A 23,001-nucleotide genomic window follows, 5' to 3' on the forward strand; every position below is an offset into this window, starting at 1 on the left:
ACGAGCAGTTGATGAGATCCGTGATGGTAGGTACAATTACTAGGGGCTGGGTCCAAGGGTGATCCACTTTTCATTTTTGTTAGGGTTCGCTCAACCTCTAGGGGGGTGACAGGTCGGAATGTCTGTAGCGTGGGGCGACAGATGCTTTCAGTCTGTTCGAGGGGAGTACGGCTTTCCGTGAGGCTGGGGGAGCTGGGGGGTGGGAGGGAGGCCAGGATGCGGGTGATTTTATCGTTGAAGAAGTTCGCTAGCTCATTACTTCTGTCAACTTTGGGGGTGTTGGAGGGGGAGGTGGTGGGGACCTTGATCAGCTCTTTGACGATTAAAAAGGATTCTCGGGCTGAATTAGATGCTTCTTGTATTCGTGTATCATAGTATGAAGCTTTAGCTGATTTAATGGCCTCTTTATAGAGTTTAACCGTAGACTGGTAGGCTTCTTTGTTGGCATGTTGCCAATTTTTTCTCCAGCGTCGTTCGGCTTTTTTGCAGTTTTTACGAAGTATTCTTAGATCTGCGGAATACCATGGTGCTGAGCCATGTTTGCCGTTTTTGTCTTCCCTATTTCTGCCTATTTCTGAGTGGGAGTACTAGGTCTAGGGAGGCGGTAATCCAGTCCCTTCTTCCAGTCACTTACCTTATATTGTGTTGTAATGGCACGCGTTGTAGTGACCTGCGTTGTAATGGCTGCGTTGTAATGGCATGCGATGTAAAGGATGTGGTGTTGTAATGACTGCTTTGTAAAGGTAGTGCGATGTAATGACTGAGTTGTAAAGGTTGTTTCCCACTCACACACATACAACAATGAAATATACGATTTACATGGGAGCCCACACACTCTATAGGCAAATAACAGATGGGTAATGGCACAAACTATGGCAGACCATTTTGAAACCCTTGAGTAGTGTCCAGAATAGGGAAACACAATATAAATTGATGTACGGTCAGTGGAAGCTGGTAATTTGAGCAGGCAGGCCACACATGCACACACATACATATTTACACTAACCCACCTACATGTGCACTTACTCACACCCATATATTCACAAGCATGCACATATACACCCACCATTCACAAGCACATACTCATGCATACACCCATTCCAAGCACACATGAGCTAATACACATATGTTCACACACACATATGTAGGCACTAAAATGTTTTTTTAACGTACTGGGCTGCTAAGGTGAACTTGGGTGGCGGAGGGAAGGCTCTAAGATTCCTGGATGTTTCAATCTGCCTCCTCCTAAGGCCAGCCAATAAGAGGAGGTTACAGATGCTTACTCGCTACAAAGTGGCATGAGTCAGTGAAAGTTGCTGACCCCACCATGCCCAGGTTTGAGTGTCACTCAGTGACGCCTAGGTCCGAGGCTATCAATGACATGCCCCCTCATCATGAGGTGGAAGACCTTGGCTGAGGAGGTCCCACCCACAGCCCTGTGAAATTTTCAGCCTGCAAAGTTCAGCTCAGGCAGCCAGGCGCCTGCGCATTTAGTACATGTATAGCGCCTGGCTGCCTGACCTCAACATGAAGACTATTTGTCAGGCTGACCTTTACTCAGCCTGACAGACACTCTTTCTTTCTGTAAAACGGTGGGGGGAGGGCCCCTCTGCCTTTTGTGGCGGGCTGCGCTTGTGTACAGTTGGTACAGATCTATCTCTTGTTGGCCTCCGATTGGAAGAGGCATCTATTGAATAGCATAGCCATTAAAATAACTATTTAAAACATAATGAATGAGAGGAGCAAATTCAGTACCATTTTGAAGCCTCTTGTGGACTATCTGAGTGGCTATTACACAAGTCTTATGTGCCCAAAGACACTAAGAGCACTGGTAACTTTGCAGCAGCCTAGCTCAGAGTGAAAGAAGCTGCTAAACTCTCTAGTTAGGCAGTTATCCAAGGTATTGTCAGAAGCCTCGCTTGGATATGAACACCGTAGCAGAGGTAAGAAAGTAGCATTTTTTGTTTGTTTTTTTACACTTTTCATTGCTTTCCAAAAAACTATTTTAAGTCTTATTTTCCAAGTCTTAACCTTTTACTGGTATGATAACCCTCTTTTTGCCATTCTTTCACTAGTTCTGTGTGGTCATGAACTGGGCTCCGTGGAGGGAGGCAAATTATTGGTGGGGTGCGGATATATGGGAACTTTTGGCATTGATTCAGAGTTTGGCGGGCTACCACCCACCATTGTAGAGATCACCACTGGCCCATCCGCGATCTCTGTGCCTTCAAATGACCTGCAATCACTGCAGTTCTTCTGAAGGCACTGCACCTTTTGTGAGTGACCGCCATCTTTTAGATTATCTTTGTTTTAAAAAAAACAAGTTGTATGAATCATTTTGTTTTCTGTCCAGTACCACCACTGTTTTCCTGGCAGTGACGGACACAAAAAAATACATCAGATCATCTGCTCTATATATGGTGGGAGGTCTAAAGCCCTTATTCCTACAGGCCCTACCCTGTCTGACCTTTGGAGTAAGCTTTCAGACAGCGGAGCCTGTGTGGGCACCCCCCTTGGAAGGATGACGTCTACTCAACTTAGAATAGGAAAGGTGGGCAGAGGGTTTGTCAGACAGAGTACTCCACCAAGTTTGGTGTGGGGTACACTGTCCACCAAACTTTATATAGCCCCTTGATTCTGTTTAAAGTTCAAATGTCTTTCAAAGGATATTTGACCGTGTGTACTTCCAGTGTGATCCAGTTTGCATTGCTTGGACGTCTACAAACAGACTTTTCACATACATTTCTAAGACTGAGGCACAATTTGTTGGTAAGAAAATATCTCTTTGTAGTCAAATAGGGGTTCAGAGAATATCACAACATAAACAAAGCATAGAATTCGTATGTTTTTTTACAGTTCGCACATATACTCTCTCTAACGCAGTTTACGAACAAGACCCACAGCCTTTCACACAGCAAAAAAGGGAGGTAGAGAGCACCGAGTGACTCCGGCACAGCAGATCAGCTGAGACGCAATTGAATACATTGACTGGCCCCAGTCATAGTGGCAGTCGACCTTCCAGTCACCTCGGGCTTCTCTCCATTGCAAGAGTCTAAGCAGCATTGGGCTCACCTTGTGTAGAGGCAGGACCATGAATGCCCCTCCACCGCTGGACTCCACAATGATGGCCACAAATTTGGGGTTGACGGCGCAGAAGGAGCTGTCCCACGTCACCTTGGACACACGGATGTCTTCATACATTTGGTCAGCTTTTAAAGGCTGTCCAAAAATATGCCGAAACTTGCTCTGGCGAACCACCCTTCGACTCATGATGGTAGCGCTGCAACAACAAGAATTATAGGCAAGAAGTGAGAATGGCAATTCACATACAGAGTGCGCAACATTGAATTTTCATGAACAGAAAGAATTAAAAGGCAGTGGTGGACTTTCTCTCCCCCCAACCAGGGAGGTGCGCGGCAAGAGTGAGCTTGGACACTGGACTTGGTCTCACTGGTGAAGTCCAGTAGGAGAGGGTCCAAAAAAAGAAGGAACAAAAAGACCTGGCTTGATGTTCACACTGAGAATCGAGCCTTCAATGGAAAAAAACTCAAATGAAAGGGCTGATTGACAAAAGCATTTATGGATACAGGAAGTAGTGCTACAGTAGTCCTCCTTCCCATACTCTTACATGTCTGTGGTTCGGCCCCGGAATGTCCATCTCCTTGAATATTCTTATTTCTTTCTCATTTTAGATGTTTTGGGGACAATTCACAAAGGTACGTAAGTGACTAGAGTTCTACTTTTCAATACCCGTTGAGTTCACTTGGACTGAACTACTCTTCTATTCTGAGAGGCAACGCCCGCAAAAGGAAGCGTCCAAAGGTGGAGGCCCTCATTACTAGTAGCAAGAATTGCCTAGAGGTAAATTGCCTCATAGTGATTTCAAACCTGCACCTTGCGTTATACCATCGGGCAAAAGTACCACCTGTTTTCTAGTCTCATCGGATGAAATGAAAGACACCCTGTGGAGTTAGAGTTATGACACCCTATAACCCGGATTTTCCTCTGGCCTCAGAGCTCATCCAGCCCAGAGGCAGGGGGTGGAGATGGGTCTCTGTTCCCTCTGACAGATGGAGACTGTGCTTGAACACACGTGCCTGTGTTGCGTATAATAAGGCACACACAGTAGAGAAAGCAGCTATTGGTTCACCACGGATGCTGCACGTCTCCCTCTCCTGGCTGACTCAGCAGTTATCCCTCCTCGCTCTAGCCTCATGCATTTCACCTCCCGTATTCTGCCTTCTCATTCCATGACTTGACATTTGTAAAACTCATACTAAATGGATAGGAAAGGGGCATTGACAAGAAACATGTAGAACAGCTGCAGGAGGACACTGGTCTAATGGGAGGTCCTAGAGGTACAGTGTGGCTGATCGAGGTCACGTGGCCCGCGAGGACACATACACAAGAGAGTGGAAGCGTACCATTGAGTGGGGGCGGGGGATGGTGATGCCATGAGGACTACGATGCTGTGTTTCCAGTCCTGGCTCCACCTATGAAAGCCAAATGCATTCTGGGAGTTGCACTATTGCTTTGCCTCAATTGAACCCATGAAATGCGCCTAATAACATTACATTATAAACGGGAACACCGGGACGGTTCTAGGACATGCGTGGCATCCCTAGTAAAAATATGTGGCGAACACAGAGCTGATGGCAAGGAAAAATTACCAGGGGTAGGAAGGAAGTACGGGGGCGGTGGTGCCCGGCAAAGTATGGAGTAGCGATTTGCGCATCAGGTACTGTAGTACCTGTGTGTGAGGGGCCCACTTCAACGGCATGACTCTATTTTATTATACAACTGCAGGGGCAATTTACTAGCTTGCTTTGGTGGCATGGCACCCTTGCCACGTCCCTGGGCACCCCAGAAAAATCTGATGAGGCTCCTTGAGGTTCAACAGATATACAAAGTTCTTAGGCTGGGCAGGGGTATCTTCAATCGTAGGGGTCTACCTGCGCTGTGGAGGTTGCACTGGGCTATGCAACGCTCCTGTAAAGGGCATTTATTTTGAAAATCATTTTGAAAGCATGCATCAGGGTTTAGCGTCCGTCTATGATGTGGAAACAATGTTAAAATATCAAAAGAAGCATGTCACCTACACTACTCAATGGAGAGTGCGTCAGTCCATCTGAACAAATGGAAGCAAAACAGGAATACAAGTACCGGAACACTTTATGTCAATTAAAAGGAGAGAACTAGAAAAGTGGTGTTCTCCGGAAATGGAGTGAGGTGGCAGCTCTAGTTGGCTGCTCTGTTCGAGTTATACAGCCCTTGCACCCTGACTGACACCAATGGACTCCAAAATGGAGGCCCATGGGCCAGAGGGGCTGCCGCCTTTCATGCATCCTGAGGTGTGCCCTATTTAACGTGGTCCACCATACACGTGGACCCAAAGAAGCAAAATAAATAGGGATCCCCCAGTGTGCAGGGAAAACAGCCACATTGGGCGTTTACGTCTAAAAAGAAATTGAATGCAAAGAGGACTGCACTAACATGCATTTTTACTTTTCTGCAATTGTACCTGCCACACCCATGGATACACTTTCAGCAGCCACGGCCGCTGCAGGTAAGAGCGGTGGGGCGGCGGGGTCAAGTGAGGGGGTAATTCGAGAGACGACCATGAGGGAAAATTAATGATTTATTTGACTATCAGCAAAGAGATCCCTGCCTTGGGGTGGAGACGAGGGCTCTGCTAACCAATAAATGATTGTGCAAGTTTCCAGCTCCGTGCTTTCATTTCACAACCTAATGTGCGCTGGCAGCTGTCGCATTGGTAGCCTTCTTTCTAACCAATGAGCTGACACAACTGATAACAATGCTATACAACAGAAAAGTCGAGGACTGGAAGCGTGGTGTCCTGAAATCATGGAGCAAGGCAAAAGTAGCTCTAGCAGGATGGATACATGAAAAATTGCAAAAAGAGGTAGACTTATCATTTGTAACCTCAATGGGACTGAAACACCCTTTAAGATTAAATTCTGCATATTCAGTTGAACAAAGTCCAATCATTATTAGAGGCACTGCTATACTACAGTCAAGAAGAACACTGACATCAAAGAACAGTTCACAATGTTTACTTGGGTCACATAACTTACATATTTTACAAACAATAATATACATTTATTGACAACATACATTAAAGAAAATGTCAGAGAACAACATTTATGTGCAGGTAAACTTTAGGACCGGGGTGACGGACAATACACTGTTATTAAAGGCGACAAAGAATTCCGTCTTAAGATAAGAACGCCAACTTATAGTAGTATAGTAATGTTGAAGCTGATGCTCGATACCAGCCATTAATGGATTACTGGCCTATGTCTACTCCATTGCTTTTATTGTAGTTCCCAATATTTCAATGTTCTATTGTAGAATTATGGCCATGGGTAATGGCACTCTACTTGAATTATAGGCCTGAGCTACAAGGGCCTATAACGATTAATAGCGGCTTTAATGACTGCTAAATCCCAAGTCAAACGGGCAATAATACTTTTAGAACGCTCAACTCAATGAAGGAAGAATGTTCTAAATTATTGGGGGCGGGGGGGAACAACATAAATATTGGGATTTTGGAGGAAATTGTCTACCACAGCGATTATAGGCCCGTCTGCCATCACATTTTTTTCAGTGCGACACCCAACAGTTCAATGTTCTAATGTAGCATTATAGCCCACTTCTGAGGGCTATAAGGGTTGTTAAATGCTCTCTCCTTAAGTTATAAACCTGAGTCCCAGGCAAGAGCCTGTAACCAGATTTAGAGAATTTAACAACCAATATAACTGGAGGCAGAGGGCCTTAAAAGCTATTAGAACCTTCTACCCACTAAGGTTAAAATATTCCAAATTAAAAATGGAGAACCAGAAAGACAAACCTTGAAGTGTTGAGGCTGAAGGCTTGCAATAGCCAGTAGGGGCCCTGAGCGACTGCATTGTATTTATTTGAACTCTCAACAAAGCAATATTCTAATACAGTGTTTCGGCCAAGGACCGAACAAGTGTTGCAGCCGAAACAAAATATAGAGCTAAACCTTTCCGTCGTGTCGCTACAGTTACAGGTCAGATAAGCACATTTTAAAGATCTAACACTAAGAGCATGCGTTATGTGCACCTTGTTCTACTTGTAGTCCGTATTTTAAATCCCCTCAGTTTGGACATTAAATGCATCAACACTAGAACCAACCAACAGTCAGTAAGGAATCGTTTGATTTCAATCAATCAATCATGTGTTTGTAGAGTGCGACTACTCACCTGTGAGAGTCTCAAGGCTCTGGGGAGGAGGGGAGGTGCAGGTTCCAGTCCATCAAGGAGGAGGTCTGTCGAAGAGCCATGTTTTGAGGTTTTCATGAAGATGGGGAGCAATGTCGTCTGTCTGAGGTGGAGCGGTAGGGTCTTCCAGGCTCTGGCCACGAGGAAGGAGAAGGAGCGGCCTCCCGATCTGGACTTTCTGGTGCGGGGGACCACGGCGGTGAGTCTAGCCTCGATGGGGAGCCAGTGGAGTGTGCGCAGGTGCTGGGAGATGTGGCAGTGTCTTGGCAGGTTGAGGACCAGTCGTGTGGCGGCGTTCTGGATGTTTAGTAGCTTGCGGGTGAGATTTTTGTTTATTCCGGCGAAGAGTGCGTTGCCGTAGTCAAGTCTGCTGGTGACGAGGGCATGAGTGATGGTCTTTTTGTGCCCGAGGTGGATCCATTTGAAAGTCTTGCATAGGAGGCAGAAGCTGTGGAAGCAGGAGGATGCGACAGAGTTGATCTGGCGGTTGAGTTCGGAGTCCAGGATTATTCCGAGGTTGCGTGCATGGTCCGTGGGGGTGGGCGGGTTTCCGAGGGTGGGGTGGCCACCAGGTGTCGTTCCAGGCATTAGGGTGTGTGCCCATGATGAGTACTTCTGTTTTGTCAGTGTTGAGTTGTAGGCAGCTGCTTTTCATCCATTTGGCGACTGCGTCCATGTCTTCTTTAAAGTTGTGCTTGGCTGCGTTGGGTTCGTTGGATAGGGAGAGGATGAGTTGGGTGTTGTCTGCGTATGAGACAATGTTGAGTCTGTGTGTTCTGACGATGGGGGCGAGCAGAGCCATGTAGACGTTGAACAGAGTGGGGCTGAGGAGGGATCCCTGGTGGACTCCTCAGGTGGTTGGTGTAGGGTCCGAGAGGAAAGGAGGGAGTCTTTCCCGCTGTGTTCTGCCGGAGAGGAAGGAGTGGATCCAGTCGAGGGCCTTGCCCCAAATCCCTGCGTTGTGCAGTCTGCATGTTAGGGTGCGTTGAGAGACTGTGTCGAAGGCCACTGAGAGGTCGAGGAGGATTTCAGTTTATAGTGTACTTTTTATGTGAGTCATGGTTTGAAGAACATCATTTTCAAAAGTTTATGTTTTCAAATTCCAAAAACAGAAAATATAAACAAAATGGACTAACATTACATCAAATCTTATAAAATACGGCCATAATGATGGAGCATAAACTATTTAAAAGGTAATGCAGGGCCAGTTGCCTCTATATATGGCAAAAACATGTGGAACTTCAAGTCATAAGCAGTCACTGATTTTAACTTTTTACTTTGGAACAGCTATATATAAGTAAAAATACAGTACTCTGAAAAATATCTAATTCTAGCACGAATTGAACTAAATACATATTGAAAGCACTGCTTCAATTTTCTTACATTTAGGATATCACTTTATATCTTGTGGAGATCATGCCTTTAAGGCTGATTTGAGCTACATTGTGCTATTGCCGTACTAGAATATGTAATATTATGATTTAATTACACAACACACACCTTAAAATCAGTTGATTCTAGTTGCTTAAATATTAGACTTTCTTATTACATAACTCACTTTATCAGCTTCAGAAGGATGAAAGGATGAGCTTACCCCGACCTGATTTGAATCCTAACTCACAGTCTGATTGGTCACTATTTCACCAAGAGTTCCTAAACACCCAGTGCTAGGTACAACTTGGTAGGGTTGGCACTGCCTGAGATGTGCCAGACTCTACCAGAGTCTCTGGAGTGTGGGTACATTTCTTAATGTCTCTGTAGGCCCGTCTGGCTCTGGAGGTGGCTCCAGGATTCACCCCCAGTTCTCAAATTTGTCTTACCTGCTCCCCACTATCGCACAGCGGCTCCTGGACCTCAGCTCTTCAGCTGTGCGATGCAAATGCAGGTTGTCCAAAGTACAGCGGCAGAGAGGCCTTTGGTGCTCCACAGATGCCCCTGAGAGAGGATGTGTGGAATGATAAACTTGCCATGCCTCTCTGGTCCCATCACATCTCTATTTTAGCATCACACCAATGTTCATTGTGTTCTCAAAACATGTGCCATAGTAACGCAAAGCCAGGAAAGATGCACAGAGCTTTTCATTCGTCCCAGTGAAAGGTTATATCCTTTTCTGTCCTATGAGTACATGGAGTATAGGAAATAGAGCGCTGGCGTTGTCGAAACTGGATTGTGCCAACATCAGCGGCTTGTGACTCTCGCATTTTGCACGACAACAACTGAAGACACAGTGCAAGGTCATGGGCATAGTGCCAGGTTATCCCATGATAAGACATGAGTTTTTGCTGTTTCTCTCCAACAATGAGGTCTTCTGTGGGACCAAACAAACCTTTTGCAAATACTGGACCAATCTACACCACCAGCCCTTTTACCTTGTCCAGTCCTTCAATAGACGTATCTTCCTGCCCTCAAATGCCAAATATGGGTGACACTTTGGAAGTGATAAAACGAAATGGAGCTTTTGTTTATCCCTTGAAAACATTCTATCTGAGCTTCAAATTCAGTCTTCTCCAAATGTGACGCCTCTCTGGTGCGTCTCAAGGTGTCAAAGACTGACCTGGCAGTCCCAGCTACAAGGTGGAGGTCAGAGTAGCAAAAAGCCATGGAATTCCGCACGTAAATGTTTGGTATCTTTAAGTGAGATCACAGGATTCACTCTTGAGCCTGACTCGCTACTCGCCCTGCAGGGTTACCATGTGAAGGTGGATAAAAGTCTAAGGAAACTAGAAGTGATGGGTTTACTACTAGCCTAGCGTAGAGTAGCTATGCATTGGGCTAGAGGCCCAGTACCATTAATAGAGGATTGGGCTAAAGACATGCTCTACTGTACCACACAATCAGACACATACAATGAGTTACTACACCCACCGAACTGCCCTAAAGGGTTCTGGGGGTTATACCAGCAGTACTTAGTGGGAAAAGAGACAGGGAAACCGGAAGGCGATAATACGGGTAATTAAATTGCAGAAATGGTTGAAGACACCAAGTAAGCTGGCTATAATGATAGGGTCGCGAGGGACGTGTATACATGCGTTTCAAACCCATGGTTGGAATTGTTAACCTTGAATGTACTCACTAATCAATCATCCGAACCCTGTAATTATGATAGCCATGATAATAATATGTGCCATAGACTATGTATAATATAAACTGTGCTGCACTGTATCCAGCCAAAATGAAAATACAACTGTATTGTATTTTTTTGTTTTGGATTATATTCAGAAAATCAAATAAATAAATAACTAAAAAATGTTTGGTATCTTCACACTGCCTTTGCACACGCTGGGACTGAGAGGCAGTATGTATGGAGATCAGGGCAGGAACATGGCATAAAGTCAGAAATTCGATTACGAGTCTATGACATTCAAAGAACCTTATTGGTTTAATCTTCAATGCCGGATAATCATTGAGACCAGTTGCACAAAACAAACCAGAAGGTAAGATTTCTCCATCTAAACTTCCCAAAACAGCATGCCTAAAACCATCAAAAAAGCTCTAAACCATCTGGGATTAAGGAAACAACTGAAGATGCATCTCTTCAAAGAACAATAACACCCCTACAATAACCCAACCCATTATGAGCCTCTTGCAGCCAATGTGAATCAAACTCTTGGGCCCTCACTCTTGTTCAGAGCTCTGATGCTTCCCAGCTAGGATGGTGCTCTACAAACCCCTCTACATACACATCTAGAGCACTAGAACATCAGTGAACGGACAACGGATATCATATCCACTCTTAGGTAGATATGTATCCTAGTTTGGGCCCCATCTATCCTATTGAATCACACTTCACATAATGAATTACAAGAACTATTGACAGGGTAAGGTATAGTGTGGTGTGATGTGATGTGTTACGGTATGAAATGTTATGTTATATTTTATGTTATGCTGTGTGGCATGCGTTGTGTTTTGACATGATATATGATTTGGTATATTTTAATGTATGAAGTGGGAGTGATTTGCTGTTAGAGTAAAGATTTGCGATTAGGGCTCTCTTGAGCATCTGAGAGTCTATGGGACAGGTGTTAGTTGGTAGTGCATCTTTGTTGAGAAAAGGCTTTGTATCATGTGTCAGCCGTTGAGAGGGCACATCAGTATTAGAGCAAGAGTATAATCATGCAGTAATAGAGGAATCTCTGGTGACTATGAGCAAAACCTTAAGGTAGGACACAATAGAAGTCTGATATGGAGATAGAAAAGGATACAGAGCGGGGATCTCTGCGGTGGCCTGTATCACGGGTTCCCGGAGGAACAAGAGCAGATGGAGAAAGATGTCCCGTGTCCATTGAGATAGAACTCTTTTGTCTAGAAATTACCGTAGGTCTTTTTGGTTGGTGTAGATATGGTTTCTTCCGTTGTGATGACCTTGAATTTCGCTGGACCGATGAATGAGAATTGAAGGTTTGAAGACTTAAGACTGGGTCTGAGAGCTAGGAAGCCCTTCCTTGTCTCTAATGTAGGTCTGGAGTAGTCCTGGTAAACGTAGATTTTCTCTCCTTGCCAAAGGATATGATTGTTTTTACGTACATAATTGAGGATCCTTTCTGCATGTTGGAATCACAGGGGACGGCATATGATCTGTCTGGTGGTGTTCCTGATCGTAGGTCTGAAGGAGGGAACTCGATGAGCTCTCTTGAGTTTAAAGACTTTTTTAAAGGAGAGGTCTGTTGTTTGGAGAAGCCATTTTTCTAGGAAATCCAAGTACGAGGAAGATGCATCTTCTGAACCTTTTGGTAAACCAAAGATGCGTAGGTTCCCTCTGCAGTTACGATCCTCCAGTTCAGCGATGTCTTTCTTCAGTGTATCTGTAGTTATTTGTAGGTGTTGGATGTCTCTTAGTGAGGTATGGGATTTGTCCTCAAAAGTACTAATGCGGCCTTTTGCTACAGAAATTCTATTATTGATGGAGCTGAGTTTGGATTTGATGGAATATAAATCCTGCTGCATAACATCCGTTTTAAGCGTGGTTGATTTCGCTAGGTCATGGCCCATTTCTAGTTTTTTGAGTAGTATGTCCATCGTGCGGGTATTTTGATTTTTACTCTTAATTGGTGAGTCAGGTAGTGGGGGTTCTGCTTTGGTATGTTTATTCCCTGATTTGATCTCTTTTTCGGACATGATTTTCCGTGGTACATTTGACAAAAATAATGGGGTGACCCGGTGTCCCTCAGAACCTGGGTATGCGTATTAGATAAATACAATGATTCTGTTGGGAATTTATAATTTCTTTAAGAATGTTCAAAAACATAAATACATTACATGTAACAGATATCAGATGAATGAGGAAAGAGACACACACCAATAGAAGTTTGCGATTTGGTAGTTTAAAGGAGTAAAGTATTATGGGCTGTCGTAATACATAAGTTCAAATGAACGAGCAAAATATTGGTGACTTGTGGTGAATAGGTGACGTGATGATAAATATTATATACAGTATAGTTTCAAATGCGGCAAAAGTGAATAAGTAAAACAAAAGGTACACTTTTTCTTGTTATGCCTTTATGATTTCTCACATATATTTCGCGATTATTAGACTTTGCGCATTACACGGGGTCGAAACATCGACGAACCTTTAAATGTCTACGCAATGCTTATGATCACAAATTAATTCACATAGGATCGCGAAGTATACGTGAGAAATCATAAAGGCATAACAAGAAAAAGTGTACCTTTTGTTTTACTTATTCACTTTTGCCGCATTTGAAACTACACTGTATATAATATTTATCATCACGTCACCTATTCACCACAAGTCACCAATATTTTGCTCGTTCATTTGAACTTATGTATTACGACAGCCCATAATACTTTACTCCTTTAAATTACCAAATCGCAAACTTCTATTGGTGTGTGTTTCTTTCCTCATTCATCTGATATCTGTTACATGTAATGTATTTATGTTTTTGAACATTCTTAAAGAAATTATAAATTCCCGACAGAACCATTGTGTTTATCTAATAATGATTTTCCCTGGGGCAAGCCGAAGCTGGGAGTGGCCCACTGTGTACCTTTATACTGTTCTTCACTGCACAGATGAGCAGACCAGAGTTGGCACACTGAGGTCGGGTAATGGAGGACCCAGGATGTGGATATAGGTGGCTGAATCCTGTTTGCAGGGTCTTGTCAACAGGAGACCAAAGGCCACCAAAGGCACAGTTGTCAAAGATACCAGAGACAGGGATGAGAGTAGATACGAGTAGGTAAGCCAGGAGCTCCGCAAAGGGTCTTGGGCGGTTTGTTTGTTTTAGGCCAGCTGCGGCAAAATTGTCATTTGAGGAGAATGAAAAAGACTTTTTGCGTTCTGACGTTATGGCTCAGTCTCTGTAGGAGGAGTGATAATTTAAGTCACATAAAAGTCCTTTATGGCAAGGTTATGACACATGGGTGGTGGACATCTTAGGGTCTGGCAGAGTCAGGCAGAGTGTTCTCTGTAAAGTGCTTCACTGCTCTTGAAGGTAAAACTAGTCTGCATAAATTACTAGGCTTTTTCAAATAGATCGTTCTATCCATTTAATTGATATGTGCATAGTTAATAGACCTAATGGGATGTTTTCAAATATGTGTTATGGAAAGTGAATGTTGCATTGTAATCATAAGGCCTAGAGGTATGTGGAAGAAAGTAAACATTAAGTGTCAACAGTGCAGATACGAGCTGCAGTGTTGAATTTACAGCTATCTTTAGCTCTAAAGAGGCAGAGTATTATCATCCCACAGACAGTATGACTGTGAAATTGGCTTCATGCCTGGCGATCATCTCCACAGGACAAGAAGTTTGCATTAGCTGGGAAGGAGCAAGGAAGGATACTAAAGTTTTGAAACAGCATACTGAGGAGAGCCCATAAAATGCGTTAGTTAACCATCCACACCGCAAGCAGCACAGCCACTGTTTTTATGAAAAAAGACTAGTGATGTTGTACCTAGAGAAGACAAGCTTAAATTACATTACCAGTCATGGCAAACAACTGCAATAGTACCTGGAGACCATGGAGTTTTCTCTCTAAACCTGATCTTCATGACACTTATAGCCTGGATAGGGTTAATGAAGGAGATGCGTGGAAGCCGGCATTTAAGACTTAGGGCCTGATTACCATCTCGGCGGACAGGGTAACTCTGTCACAAACAAGACACATATCCTGTCCACCGTATTACAATTCTATTATATCCTATGAAACTTGTAATACAGCAGACGCCATATCCGCCATGTGTGTTACGGAGTATCCCATCCGCCAAGATCATAATCAGTTCCCTAATGGCCACATTATAATTAAAATAGGATGTCTTGATGCATAGCTTGCATTGTGCTGTTTTTAATGCTGGCTCCCATACATCCCCCTAAAATCAGCATCCAGAAGCTTTATTTGAGGCTCCTCCTGCAAAAGCAGCTTCACTGAGCTAAATCTTGCTGTGTTATTGTTATTTATAGGGACCTCAATGGTTCTAAAACATGAAATACCATTAGGTTTGGCTAAATTAATTTACTTTCAAAGCAAAACTGGCATGCCAGAATGACCACCCACTGGGAACAATAGAAACAACCAAGACGATTCTAGTCACCGCCCTGATCCTAGAGTTCGCTTTTTACCGACAACAGGTAGAGAGTAGGGAAGTGGATTGATGTCCATTGCGAGCAGCGAGAAGTCCAGGTTCATAGCAGAGACACAGTGACACCTTGGAGGATAGTGCCTGGTTGTGGGGAGGAGCAGCTGGTGAAAGAGAATTGGCTCTGGGAGCTCCAAGATAGAAGTGGCCTGCAGGAAGAGTGTGTCTTCCACAGAGAACGTTTGGATGCCTGAAGAGGCATCGGATGTCTGGGAGGCAGGATAACAGAAGCACTCTGTGTTCGGATGGACCATACTCAGATAGTGGCCAGAGGAGAATGGTGAGATGAGGCCATGTCAATTAAGGCAGAACCTGACGCTGGGTCCAAGCAGAGCTGGAGCATATTGATGCTGGACAAGGCAGCCTAATAAATGGGAGCCTTTTGAAGTTATGGCTGTTGTTGGTCACAAACATTGCGCCTGTGAATAAGAGAAAGATCATTAGATAGGAAAGTCTAAAGACCTATGGTTGGGGGCGTGGCCAAAATGGCGGAGTGAGAGGACGTGCTCTACGGTCCCTCTACTCCAGCCTCAGTTAAATCGTCTTCTGCCTCCATGCCTGAACACATACGAGGGTGGGGCTGACTCCAGGGAGCCCACGGGGAGTCCCCTGGACCCAGTTGTACCAGCGGAGGCTCCCAGGTGCCAGAGGGAGACGCCACCCCTCAGCCGCCTTCGCCAGCTCGAGCCATGGGCAAGGACTGCGCAGAGGGTGACGGCGCTGGAGCCATTGCGGGCCCCAGATCGGGGGCCAAAGCCTGGCCCTACAAGATGGGAGAATAGCAGAGGGTGGCTGGCACAGGAATTGAGCGACGGAGGCTGAGAACGTAGAGGAATATGTCATGGCCCTTTTTTGCCCAGATCCTGGGAGACAGGCAGACATCGAATATCCGGCTGGACAGGGTCCACTGAGTTGGTCTCACTAGATCCCCAAAATCTCTGCCCCAGGACATTTTGGTGTGTGTACACAGCTTTCCCCTGCACCACCGGATCCTTTGCAGGGTCAGGAACACCAATCCAGTGCAATTTCGTGGCCACCTGCTTCAATTGTTCCAAGATCTCTTGTCAATCACGCTACAGAAAAGGCTGGAATTTCACCCAGTGACAACTTTTCTTTAAAATGATAACATTGCAGACTCCTGGGGTCATCCCTTTTGCTTAATTTCCATCAAGGAAGCCTGCAACTTGATGCAGATCGAGGTCCTGGAGGGCCCCTCACGTGGCGCACCGGCAACGGACCCCGGGGCTGGTCAGTGGTCCTGTTGGCAGAGGGAATCTCGGGGCAAGTGTCTCACAAGGCCTGACCAAGCTACGATTGCCCAAGAGAGGAAGGCGGTCCTGAAGAGTCTTGCTAGGTAATTAGCGCCACAGGATGCCATTTAAGGTGCTGGTGCAGCTCCACTATCGGTGATACTGTGCATTTTAGACAGGGCCGTGAGAAGGGGGACCTTCATTGAAATGACTGGCCGACCAATTTTTTGTGTAACGCCTGGAGTGGCACTGGCCTCGCCGGATGTCTTGGCCCTTCCAGAGACTCATTCTTGTTCTTTCCTCAACTTTTTGTTTTAGTTCTGTTTCATGGTGGGGTTGTAGCAGGGGTACCAGAGCCTATGTTTCTAATGCTATGCATGTTGATGCTTCCCCACCCAGCGGGTTCCTTCCACACTAACTTACAGAGTGGAGAGTGATAGGTCTGGGCGTGCAACTCTAGCATAGACACGTATTCACCCTCAGACGATAGGTGACTCCTTGAAAGTTATCTCCCTGTATGTGAAAGGACTTAACAACCCTGTCAAGAGGTGAGCCATCCTCTCATTTCTGGAGCGTACCGAGGCAGACATCTATCTTCTCCAGGAGACCGATCGGCTCACAGGGGATTGGACAGGCTAAAATCGAGGGCATACCCGCACCAATCTTTTTCCTCAATGGGCCGAAAGGCAGCAGGGGTGGCCATTTTGGTTTCCCATAAATTCTAGTGGTCAATTGGTACCAAACTGTTAGAACTCAAGGGACGTCTACTGGTATATAGCATATGGCTGGGCTTTCTTTACGCCCCTAACGAGGGCCAGGAACATTTACTTCGGATGGCCAAAAAGGTTATCCTCACCTCACAGGACTGATTAGTCTTCATAGGGGTGACTTCAAATTGGTGTTCAATAACGATATGGATCACACAGTCCACAGGGAGGGAGGCACAGGGGCATTCACGGACGAGAGCATAGCCTATTTGTGGGCAGTGGGTCTGTTGGATTTGTGGAGGGTACTGCATCCTCATACCCACGACTACACGTTCTACTCACATGCGCACAAATCTTATGCCCGCTTGGACTACTTCCTGAGTTCCAGTGGACTCCAGTGGCTGCTCCAGTTGGCGGAGATTGAACCAAGATCCCTCTCTGACCACTAGTCGCTCCTTCTCGAGCTGTACACCCCTCTACTGAGGGACTCACCCTGGCAATGGAGTCTTACGGAGACGCTGCTTCGGAAACCATAAATGGTGAGACAGATCAAAGGGCTGTCACTGATTATCTTATTCTTAACGATTCCTTGACACACCTGTGTCCATTCTTTGGGATGCCCTGAAGGCAGTTATCAGGGGGAGCTTATAGCACTCTCTGCCACAGAGAACAAGCTATGGAAGGCCAAGAGGGCAGAACTTCAGGGATAGATACGCAAACTGGAACATATCCATCACAGCACAGGGGCTCCGAGGATTTGGCGCCAGCAGAAGCCACAAGGAAACAGTTGGCGGGGCTGGACTTAGACAGGACCATGTATTATCTCTTGCGACTAAAACATCCCTTCTACGTGGGTGGGAATAAATGATGCTCCTGGCTAACAAGCTCTGAGCCCAAAGGCAGTCCGCAAGGGTTGACTCTTTGCGATCTGGAGGGGGGGGCGGGATGAAGGGGACACTCTGATAGAAGCCCAGTTCAGAGATTTTTACGAAACCCTATACTCGGAGAAGTCCCTTCCCCCTGAGAATCCGAATCGCTACGTCCGTTCTGTGACTACAGCTCGACTGACTGACAAGCAGGCAGCCTCCATCGACAGTCCAATTCGCATAGAGGAGGTCATAACCATCATATCCAGACAGAAACCTCTTAAGTCCCTGAGCCCCAATGGCTTCTCATCGAGCTTTTATAAAAACCTTCTGCCCTGAACTAGCTCCTGTCCTCATGAGCCTCTTCAACTCCATCTCAAATGTGGCCACCCTTCCACCCTCGATGCAGGAGGCAACCATTGTAGTCATCCCCAAGCCTGGAAAAGACATGCGACTATGCGCAAAGTATTGGCCATTTCACTGTTGAGTGTGGACGTGAAATTATTTACTGGGATTTTGGCTGCGCCTCTCTACCCCGTCAACCCCGTCATGCAGGGTCTTGTAGCCCCTGATCAGGCAGGCTTTATCCCGCAGAGACAGTGCATTGATAATACAAAGCCACTCCTCCACATCATAGACAAAGCCAACCGCATGGAGGGCGCAATTATGCTGCTCTCAGTCGATGCTGAAAAGGCATTTGACAATGTTCACTGGCCCTGCCTGGAGGCGACATTGACTCACTCTGGCATGGGGGAGCAATTCCGCTCTTGGGTCCTCAGCAACTATGGGACCCAAGTGGTCTCGGTGTGGGTGAACGGACGGGGCTCTGAGCGTTTTTAGATATTCCGGGGCATGCAGCAGGTTTGCCTCCTGGTGCCCTTCCTCTTCACACTATATATGGAGCCCTTTGAACAAAGAGTGAGAGATCACCCAGGAATCAGGGGAGTTCTCTTTGGCGGGGATGAACACTTGATCGGTCCATATGCTGAAGAAGTGTTGGTGATACTAGATGAACTCCGAGAGATTCTACCCCATTTCTTGGAAGAGCTGAGGGAGTTCAGGGAGGCGTCGGGGTTCCGTATGAACCTCAACAAGTCGCAAGCCCTTAATATCTCAGTCCCGCCTGCCTCACTGGTCTCTTTAAAGCAGGCCTATCCATTACACTGCACATCGGACTCCATCCCATATCTGGGAGTACAACTGGCCTCGACTCCGGAGAAAACGAAAAACCTCAACTATCGGAACAAGTGAAGCGAATGCGGGGCGAGTTGGATCGCTGGTGACATTACCCGCTGTCTATGTGGGGCTGCACTGCATCTCTGAAGATGACCATCCTCTGCAAGATAGTTTCCCTCTTTCAGACCCTACCTGTGACTCCCCCGACAGACACGATCCCTGCCCTACATGCTGCGCTACCTCACTTTATCTGGGTGGGCAAGCGCCCTCGGATGAGTAGGGAACCAAGCTGGTGCCAACCAGCTAAGGGGGGGCTTGGAGTGCCATGCCTACTTCATTATTATCAGGCAACCCAGCTTGGGTACCTGGTTGAGTGGTCTAGAGCAGAGTCAGAAAAACCATGGCTGTTCATGGACAGGGCCCTAGCCGGGACCTCGCTCGGAATAATCCAGTTTCTTCAGCATGCACATCATTCGGCCAGTCTCTACATATTCCCAGTAACGAGCTCCCTGCTGAAGGCATGGGACTCGTGTACCTTGAGGGGGAATCCAATTACTTTAGCCTCTCCCCGGATGCCCAATAATCCAACCTTCGTGCCCGGAGTGGGGCCCACCTTTCGAGCCTGATGTGAAGCAGTCTGCCAGGTGGCAGGACACTTTTCAGATCAGGGAGGTCTCATTCCCTTTGACACTCTCAAAAGGGACTATTTCATACCTGAGGATAAAAGGTACTCTATCTACAGATCAGACACTGGCTCCTATACCCGTCAGTAAGAGAGGGAGCCGAGAGGCCACTCACAATATATGAAAAATGGCTCCTTGCCAAAAGGTCAGACAAACACCTTATCACTAAACTGTACGCCTTGCTTCGGCCATCACGGGCCAAGAACAAATCCCCCGCCCAGCAGCGCTGGGATATGGAATTGGGACAGCAGCTTTCCTATAAGGAGTGCCATGATATCTTTTACAGAGCAAGACACTCTGCATATAATGCATCTAGCACTGAAACGGCGGTGAAGATTGCATAACTACCGGTATTTAACCCCCGTTAGGCTCCACCTCTGCGACTGCCCAAAGGTAACCTCATTCAGGGATTCTATCCTCAATGATATCGACAACCACTTCCATACCCAGCTCCCCAGGTTCCCGTCATATACCCTGCTAGGACTCCCCAATGCTCTTACTTATCCACTCACATCACGCAGGGGGCTTAATATAAGCATAACCCTGGGGGTGGCCCACCAAACCATTCTAGCGCTTTGGGGAACCACCACCACACTGACACACATAGGGGGGCTTCAGAGCCTCTGGTTCATTCTGGGAATGGAGAAGCTCACTCTTACTCTCTCCGCCCACGGCGACACATATAGAACTCCCTGGCAACCATTCATAACCCTGCTGTCTCAAGAATTTAGGACACTGACCTGCCCCCGCTACCTACGGTTACTACGACTCACAGACTCGGCTTCTGTTGAGGATACGGAGGGCCCTCTCTGAGTGACACCAGCCTCTTTTCTGTTTATTCATATTGCTACTGGTACCTGGAAACGGAGGTGGGAGGGATGTTGGGTGGGTGGGGCCTATTGTTGAAAAGTTACGCTCTACGCTTGTGATTTCAGGGGGATTGAACCTCCCACGGTGGCAAGTTTATTGTTCAGATGAGCAGAAGCTGTGACAATAAAAACAGATCTAAACCTAAAGATCCACGCAGTGCCTATTAAAAATACGGCTACACAATTAACAGTAACACCTATAAAAAGAAATTAGAACACAGGAGAAATCCATGAGCTTGGAGCCACTTGGGTTAATGGATGGAGAGAGGGCTATAATTGCAAAGTAGTTCATCACGCAGTTCAACTTGAGTGTAGGAAGAAGAATACATCCGTACAGCCAAGACGTGATTGACAAAGTCTAAAGCCAATTACTGAAAGAGGTTGGAAGAAGAAAGCCAATGGTTGAAAGAAGTGGACCAAAGATTACTCTAGATACATTGTAAGCAAAAGGTCTGTTTCACAGAGGTGAATTCAAAATACAGACATGACAAGCATTGGAAAACTCAAAAATCAAAAGGAGGGAGAAAGAAGAGGCTTAGGTCCACTCAGCTTCCTTGTCTCAATATAGCAAAAATCAATAGGAGAGTGGATCACTGGTCCTGAGGGAACCAGGGTATTGCATAGTTAGTACTATGTACTGTTTAAGATACCCTCATTCACGTTTTGGTAAAGGATCGAGGTAAGCGGTATATCTTGGTTCTCCGCTTGATTGTTATTAACGTGATCGCATAATCATTGGGTTACTCCTTTTACCACTGGTGGTCTCAGTAGTGATCGTGAATCGAAAGTGAGGTGACTTGTGGTGAAAAAAGTGTTTTATTAAAAATCTCGTAAAGCCAGTAGATGTCTTTATTGGTACTGGATTCGGGATAGTTCATAAAAATTGTTGTAAATGTGCACACATCAGACTTATTATGGTCTAGTGCACCTTTAAAATCAGTGTCCAAAAAAAGGTCGACATGTTTCAGCCCTCATTAGCCCCGAAGGGTCAGGTGGGCTTTCTTCAGGACCTAGTGCAATGTTGAGTGACCTAAATTTCAAGGTACTCTTGTGGAAGTGCGGGAAGATAATTAATCCTCCTTAGTTCGCACATTCAGCTTAAACCTGGTCTCCTTTGTTGCAGGTCACCGCGAGTACTCTAAGGGGGGTCGCCTCACGCTCTATTCGGCGTTGGTCTGGGACCAGTGCTGACTCTGCCTCTTAGGACCTGGTGAAGCATTGGAAAAGCCCAGCGATCTCACCTTTTGAACTTATTGGCTTAGTCAATTCTTTTAAGATTTTTTTTTGACAATACTGTGCAGCATTGGCGGAAAAAAAGTCTTAAAAAGAGCGCAATGACATATATCCGCACAGGCACGCATAAGCGTCATGATGCTATGGCTGTTCATGGTGAAGACATATACATGTGCATACAACAGGACACGGCTGCCAGTTAAATTCATAGGAAGAAAAAAAATAGGAGCTATACAAGTGTATTACCTATATCAAGATTTACTAGGATTATTATTTACATGTATACTGATATATGACTACTTATTGATTATCACAATTGTATATGTTTAAAGATATATCAACTTATTAAAAAATAAGAAAGCAAAACAAATATATTTATATATTAAAATAAAAAAAGTATAAAAACAATTTACAGAACTTTTTCAATTAGTTTTTTCCAAATAATTTTTTTTTTTTCTTTATATATGTATGTATTGACACTGTATAGCCATCAGTAATTTTGCTATAATTGGAGTTGACATTTGATCTACCAGTTATACACACTGTGCCCGGTGTTTTCCTCTTTTTCCCGAAGACATATACATGTGCATACAACAGGACACGGCTGCCAGTTTGTTTCTTATTTATTTGAATTAAAAAACATTTTTATTTGCCATTCCAAGATAGTGTATGCTACTTAGAGCAGTCAAAAACAAAAAAGAATTTAAATGTCTGCAAAAGTGTGTTTTAAAAATAGAGCAGCCCAGAAGCAAATGACATATGCTGGGCTCTCCAAATAATAAAAAAAAATTAAATTGTGGCGGACTGTGACAGGAGTGATGGGGATACAGCGAAGAAGGGTGGATGGGGAAGCCAATACAGTGGAGCAACAGAGGAGCATGGGGTGGGGGAGTCAAGAAATAAAATATTTATCAAAGAATTAATAAGCAAAAAGGCTGGGATGAGAGAAGCAATGAGTGAAGTTGGGGTAAGGGGGAGCAACACAGGGGGAGCTCGTATAGGGGTGGTATTTGGGAGGAAGCAGTGCACAAGCAAGAGAGTAAACAAACACAAGCACTCTCATGAAATACTGAAAGAAAAAAAGGTAGTTTTCCGAACGTGAGGATGCAAGCAATCCAATCAAAAGTATGATAGAGCAGCTATGGGATGGACACATTTAAGAAGAAGAAGAAAAACCACTAATAAGAAGCAAGCAAATGAGAGTGACAGGGAAGCCAATCAAAGGTAAGCACTGGCCCGGCTATAAGTCCATGGTATGGTCCACTAGAAGTCTTTAGCAGACAGACAGCTAAAAACTGTCTCTTGACGAGACCTAAAAATGAATTGGCTCTCTTGTTGTTGCACTTCTCACAGTCT

At 45.4% G+C, this 23,001-nt stretch overlaps 1 protein-coding gene across 3 annotated transcripts in view; it reads right to left on the minus strand.

Moving 5' to 3' along the window:
* The window catches only part of CORO6 (coronin 6), a 328,718-nt gene that overhangs the window by 269,056 nt on the left and 36,661 nt on the right, over positions 1-23,001 (minus strand). For all 3 annotated transcript variants that reach the window (XM_085649228.1, XM_085649230.1, XM_085649229.1), the window contains exon 2: positions 3,073-3,280. In XM_085649228.1, the coding sequence (XP_085505354.1) occupies positions 3,073-3,270 (198 nt within the window). In that variant the 5' untranslated portion in view covers positions 3,271-3,280. The remainder of the gene's footprint in view (positions 1-3,072; positions 3,281-23,001) is intronic.

The sequence above is a fragment of the Triturus cristatus genome, chromosome 3_2, assembly GCF_964204655.1.
Source record: "Triturus cristatus chromosome 3_2, aTriCri1.1, whole genome shotgun sequence".
Classification (NCBI taxonomy): domain Eukaryota; kingdom Metazoa; phylum Chordata; class Amphibia; order Caudata; family Salamandridae; genus Triturus; species Triturus cristatus.